This window comes from Urocampus carinirostris, chromosome 16 (assembly GCF_059441175.1).
Source record: "Urocampus carinirostris isolate Australia breed hairy pipefish chromosome 16, RoL_Ucar_1.0, whole genome shotgun sequence".
Lineage (NCBI taxonomy): Eukaryota > Metazoa > Chordata > Actinopteri > Syngnathiformes > Syngnathidae > Urocampus > Urocampus carinirostris.
Genome location: NC_142364.1, coordinates 29,560,312 through 29,567,177, shown reverse-complemented (window position 1 = coordinate 29,567,177; position 6,866 = coordinate 29,560,312). Strand labels below are relative to the sequence as shown.

Here is a 6,866-nt window from a genome sequence, read left to right as displayed (position 1 = left end):
GCTAACGCTACAAAGCTAACATACATATATCAGTTTGTTGTCTGACTGTATTTTTTAAGTACTTTATGGCCTTTTTGTGTTTCATGAGAATTATATAAAAGGAAACAAATTAGCGTTTGTCAGTTGTTTATCATTTTTATTACACATGTTTTAGCAATTCTGTGCAAAATCAGTAAATAATTTATTTATTTATGTTTAATATCAGTGTGCTGTTTTGGGGTTTTCGGCCCAAAATGTTCATTTTTGGGCATCCCTAAAAAAACTCAAAAATCTGATATGTATGACATTCTTTTTGCTAGTGTAGCAGGAACAAAAGCAAAACAAATATTCAATGCATGTTACTGAAATATAATATGAAGGCGCGGCACTGAATTATATTAGTATATGCGTTTAAAGGGACATTGCGTATTATTGAGTGCCTCATCATGAAAAATTCATTAGGAAATGAACAATATTAATTCAAATAATAAACAGAAATACATGAGGTCAGCGTAAGGTTTTAAAAATACTCAAAGGTCGAGAAACTTGTATTTATTTTACATGATAAGAGGCTCAACTAGTGAAAGTTGAAGTAAAACCCCCTCACCCCATCACCCCTGTCCTTCAGCAACTCTACAGGCTCCCAATCTACCATAGAATCAATTACAAAATCCTGCTCTACACCTACATGGCCATTCATAACTTTGCCCCTCCCTACCTCTCCAACCTCCTTCACACCAGATCATTTTCCTCTCTCCATCTCATTATACCCCCTGCCTGCCTCAGCTCCATGGGCAGCAGAGCGCTCAGCAAGTGTAAAGCACATTGTAAAGCGCTTTTGGGAGGTCTTCATTGACTTGAAAAGCGCTATATAAATGCAGACCATTTACCATTTATATAATAGCTAATGTAATTTTTCTTATTATTCTAATCAGTAAGTTTTTCTTTTTGATTAATTAAGTTTTTGTACGAGTAGGAGCTAAATAATAATAATAATAATAATTTCCTTTGTATTGTCATTCTTTGTAAGAACGAAATGTCGATACACCTGACCCGTTGTAGCGAGCCGATGCAGCCGCAGCCAACAGAGGGCTATACACACTGTCCCTTTAATATCTGTTGCGTGTAACACACAATTCTCATGTGACATTTCGCATACACCCCATTTCAGGGGTTAGCTACTAAAATAATAAAAGAGCCATTGTGGACCAAAAACAAAAGTGTTTGAACATTTTTGATGACGCGCCAGTGAGCAACTATGGGGGCGCCAAAGAGATGTTTGTTTCTGCCCCCTGCCCAAAATGATAATAATAATAATATAAAAAACAAACAAACCTGGATTTGACTTCTGTGTTTCCTAACCTGCAACATTACCGCGTAGAAGCGAAAATGGAGAGGTGGCAAGTGACTGTTGTAACCAGACAAATACTATTTTATTAAAAACAGTTTCATCATCGTCATCATCACATCTCACACAGGCAAGTCCTCAAACCCACGAAAACCTCACAGAATTCGTTTTGCGTCTATTTACACCTTTCTCTGCAAAAAATACAATTACGATGGAAATATTATGAGGCATTTGGGATTTGGACACATATAATATTTGTTTTGATCGTATCTGCGTACGTCCTAACAACCCGACGTGATACAACAAAAAATTAATGAAACCAAAAATAAGGGGGAAAATAATGATCTCACAATGACTTCAATATGACAATTAATGGAAACACTTTCAAAATAATCCCTGGTGGTCGAAAAAAACATTCGAAGAACATAACTGACAACAGCTACATGTAAAAATAGAACTTTTACATAGACAATTTCAAAATATGGGTTCGGTTTGCTGTTTTGTTGCATACAATTTACAATGTCTGTGTCGCTGACCTCCGGTGCCGTTTTTTTGTCCTGTGCGGGGCGCCATATTAGTCAGAGGCAGAGGTTGTCATGGCAACAGAAGAAGAAATAGCAACTTAAGAGTCTGTTCATGATTTTTAACAATGGGGGTTTGAAAGGTCAGTCTTTGGAAAACAAATTCTTCCCCAAGTAAATGATCATTTACAACAAGAACATTACACAAATCAAATAAAAAAGAATGGAAAATGTTCCCTCCTCATATATTGTATATATTTTTGTACATTTACATATATAAAACGATCTCTTCAAATACACCATTTTCTAGTTTGCGTGCCTTGCTGTCGATTGAGTCAGATTTCAACCAAATTGACGCTCATCGGAGAACAACATAGCAAATTGCGTTGATTTTTATTTTTATTTTCTGACATTTTATTTAATAGACATTTAAAGCAGAACATACAAATAAAAATGAACAACAAAATTAGTTCCCTTAAAAAATTAAAATAAGAAAGGAAAAAAGCGCTTTACAACATACAACCACACACGTTGTACTGGAGACTACATTGGCTCAAGGAAAAAGCCCATCAAATATTGATAAAAAGCGGATCAGCTATATTACAAGGAGAGACGCTTCAACGTCAAAACTCGGACCGGGTTCAGGATCACTGGGGCGAGGGCTTGTTTTGCTAAAACAAGTGTCAGAATACGGTCTAGTTACACAAAAGCATACAGTACATCAATTACACTTTGTTTTTTTTTTACTTTTCTTATCGCAAAAATATTTTATTTAAAATGTTTTTTTTTTCGTTTTTTTTCTTAATTCCCAGGTCTGATACAAAAACCTGACTGCATAGAACCTAATGACCAACGACAAGGTTTCCCTAAGCTTGCATCCTATGAAAGACCAGGTCCAAGTCTGGCAACTCCAATGATATGAAATCTAAAAAAGGCACTTTGGTACAAGTGTGAAATTTCAAATTGCATCTCTGGGACCATTCTGGGGGTTTGGGGTGGCTTAGACTTCAATCTTCATGTTCATAAGGCTTGGATCAGAGGAGAACACTGAGCTCTAGAATCAAACACATTGGCGTACAAAGATAAAAAAAAAATGGAGGAAGTTAGCCTTGTTTGTTATAGGAAAGATCGACCTCTGCTTGACATTCCACTGAGCATGAGTCGCTGCTTATGAAGTTACATTTGTAATTTTAGGGAACATTTTTCTTAAAGGTGGTGCAGAGCAGAGAACTGATGGCTCAGGTCCCTCGTGTTCAAACACAGAAATGGAGTAAACTGCAAAGATTTGTGTGGTCCTGGAAAGAAAAACCTGAAGAGGGAAAACAGGTCCCTGCATCAGTTCTGAGTTATGGAAAGAGCATCTACTCGTCGTGACCCTCATAGCCCTCGGGAAGGGCATTCACGCGGGGATTTTGAAACAGGCTTTTGTTGCCAATTTTGAGGATTTGTACAAGATGTAAAATAGTTAAAACTGAATGACTTGATGATCCGAAGAAAATTCGTTCCAAACATGGAAAAATAATCTAAATTCCAAATAAGGTCTGGAAATACGTAAGATGCTTAGACAGTTATAAATTTGGATTTCTAGAATTCTGCAGTCTAAGAGGCCAAATGCAAAAGACGACACTTTGTATTACTACAGTATTGCCGATCAATCAACATCAAAAGGAACATTGGCAAATTCAAGTACAGAAAATAATAACGGAACCAGAATCTGGGAGTTACCTAGTAAAAGTACATTTGCCAACCTGTGGAATGCTTTCTCACTTTCTGAGAGTCCTTTAAGATCCTTTGTGTTGTATTGATTGTTATTACATTGGTAGTGTAGGCAGGATATGGCAAACACTGCACCAAATTTGAGATTGGTATTCTTTTATGGCTGATCATAGACGCCAAAGATATGTAGAGTTACATATTTTTGTAGTGACACTGACTTGAGCAAATATTTGGTGAGATGTGAGGATTTTTGTTCTGAACCAATCGACAAGGCAATGAAATCGATTCGGCTATGCTCAAGCCCCAAATATGATTATTCATTATGTCTCCATGTGTTTTAATCATCTCCTTGTCCTTTGCATCCCCCCGACCAAAAAAAAAAAAAAAAAAGGTCCATTGATTTTCCCATTACTACCTTGAGGGACAAATCTGTGGAATGTGCATCACACTTAACAACTAGTATTTCAATTTTCCGCCTAATTCCAGGCTGTTTTTTATTATTATTACTATTATTAAATTGGGATGTTACCAATATCAGTGTGTGTTGACGCAAACCATGTATTTTCCTTTAAAAAACAAAAAACAAATCTTAAACCCCCTCTCGATAGATTAACATTGAAGTGCTTGTTAGGGTGGCATAGCTTGACCCCAACGAAATGAAGCATGCCTGTTAATATGAAAAATTGCTGAATTTTGAAATCAAGTGCTGGAATTTAACATTTACATTCTAATTACTCCAAGCTAGTGCTGATTATCAAACAATATTAATATAGTTATTATCATTATTAGATCAATAGCTTCATAATTTTTTTCACCATTGCCATCGCAAAGATTTTAGAATCCTGTGAAATCCTTTTTTTCTGTGCTCATACATAATTTGTAAATCGTTTTGATTAAGCTTGTGTTATTTCTCCTTTGAAAATCTGTCTGCTTGACTGTTTTGCATTCCAGACCAGTGGTTGGCAACAACCGGGCCGCGAACCGGAACCGGACCATGGGTATCGGGCCGCACGGAAAGAAAATATGTTTTGCTTGTAACGCATTTATTCATGTATACAAGACATTTTCTCACCCAGAAAAAAACTTAAATATTTGGGTGTGCCTTATACCGAGGAGTTGCGGTGTATATTACCATATTTGAGCAATGGCTGATTAGTCCAGAAATATTGCTGACCCCATTTGAAAAACATTGGATGCAACAGAAATCAAACCCAGATCATGAAAGCGCTAAATCCTAACCACTATTCTATTAGGACCGTAGATGACAATAGAAAAGGATTTAGATCTCATCATAACGCTATTTCTACTCACGGTGCCATGTTGTACAACGTTGTATTGGACCTTTATGGGAAAGAGTTTAGCGAAAAAAACATTGTACAACGTGGCACCATGAGTAAAAATAGCGTGATGATGATAAAAAATAGAAAGGCTTTTCCTATGTCTTCTGTTGATTACACGGTAAGTTTGGGCTTAATGGTATTACTATTATTATTGTTCTTCTTCTTACTATTACTAATGTTATTATCTGGCTGTGCTGCGAGAATATAGTCAGACATTAAACCAGTTCGTGGTACAGAACGGTTTACCGACCACTGTCCCAAACAACGAAAGGCTTCATCCACAGTGTGGCATTAGTTTGCCATTAAGTCAGAAACATACATCGTTGCGCTAAAAAAATCTCATCAAATACTTGATATGTTGTTTTTTTTGCCTCCTCTATTCCCTATGATCTTCACTGGATGAGTCACGTATTTTTTGTGTGTGTTTATATATATATTCATACATATACCGTACGACACATATCTTATACAAGTGGGAATGATGATAGTTGTAAAAGTAGAAGAATTTCTTAAATGATTGGTCAATCCATAGGTCTGATTTCCATTGTAGTAACCTCATGACAAGACCATCGGCAAAGGAGCCACGATGCATCGGCCATTGGGCTTCTCCGTCATAGTAGAAGTTCATACTTCATGTTGAGTTGTAAAGCAACCTGCAACGGTGCAGTTTTTGAAGATAGAGGTGAAGATAAAATGGGAACACGATGGAATTGGTCCGGAGAGTCTTGATTGTTGTGGCCGAAGCAACAGTGGGATTGATTGATTGCTGGGTTGTCATGGTAACACTGTCAAAGGAAGTGGTCGCTCATCATTTTGATGAATTCTGGCACCTTGGACCTATGCAGATGAACATATATGCACAACAATAACCATGAGCGACTATTCTTTTAATGAATAAATTTAAAAAAAACATTGAATCAGGTAAAAGTCACAAAAACGTGTATACTGTATATTCGTATTTTATATACCATATGATTACTGTAAATTGCAGACTAGAAATCGCCTTGGAGTATAAGACTAAACAAGCTGAAAAGTGTAATTAGGTTTAAAAACAAGTTGCATTTGCATAAATGTCACATTTTTTGGGCTTCATCAACCAATGAGGCTTAATGATTGAAAAAGACATTGCTAACTTTCTGCGCAGAAGAAAATAATACTAATTTTTAGCATAGAAGTACACATGGTTAATATTTGTAAAAGGTGATAATTATACTCAGTCGAGGAATAGAAAATACTAATTTTGGGCATTGAAGAAAACGATGCTAGCTTTCTACGCAGAAGACAACGTCATTTTGGCAGAGAATATGACAACACTGGCTGTCCTCTCGAACAAAACGATGGTCATTTTTGTCATAAAGTAGACCACATTAAACCACATTAATTTTGAAGGTGCAAAAAAATGATCCTAGTTTTCTGCACAGAAGATGATGCTAGTTTTATGCGTAGATGAAAACAGTGTTAATTTTGGCAATTCATGGTGTCCCCTGCCCACAACCCGAAGGGCTCCATCACCCTCCGCGACCCCACTGAGGATAAACGGTGCAGTTAATGGATGGATGGATGGATGGAGGTTTTATGATAAAAAAATACACGATTAGCTTTCCGCACAAAAGAAGACAAAACTAATTTTCGGCATAGTAAATATAGTTATTATTGGGTGTAAAAGATGATGCTTATTTTTGTTTCAGAAATAGAAAACACTTATTTTAAGCATTGAAGATAACTACGCTAGCTCTTAACGAACTAGACAATGTTAATTTGGGCAGGAAACATGACAAAGCTAGCTTTCCACTCAAACAAGACCAAGGTACTTTTCGTCTAGGAATAGACCTCACAACTTTTGACAGTACAAGAAGATGATGTTAGCTTTCTGAGCAGAACACGATACTAGTTTTACGCCTAGATGAAGACAGTTTTCATTTTGGCATAGAAAAAGACAAACTTTCTGCATGTAGAAGTCGA

The 6,866-nt window shown here is 36.5% G+C and overlaps 1 protein-coding gene across 9 annotated transcripts in view; it reads right to left on the bottom strand.

The window, feature by feature from the left end:
- Positions 1-1,388: 1,388 nt before the first annotated feature.
- tcf4 (transcription factor 4) overlaps positions 1,389-6,866 on the bottom strand; it is a 277,142-nt gene continuing 271,664 nt past the window's right edge. For all 9 annotated transcript variants that reach the window (XM_088320250.1, XM_088320247.1, XM_088320252.1 and 6 more), the window contains one exon: positions 1,389-5,741. Coding sequence is in view for 5 of the 9 variants with exons in the window: in XM_088320247.1 (XP_088176373.1) it covers positions 5,693-5,741 (49 nt within the window). In the remaining 4 variants the exon portion in view is untranslated. The remainder of the gene's footprint in view (positions 5,742-6,866) is intronic.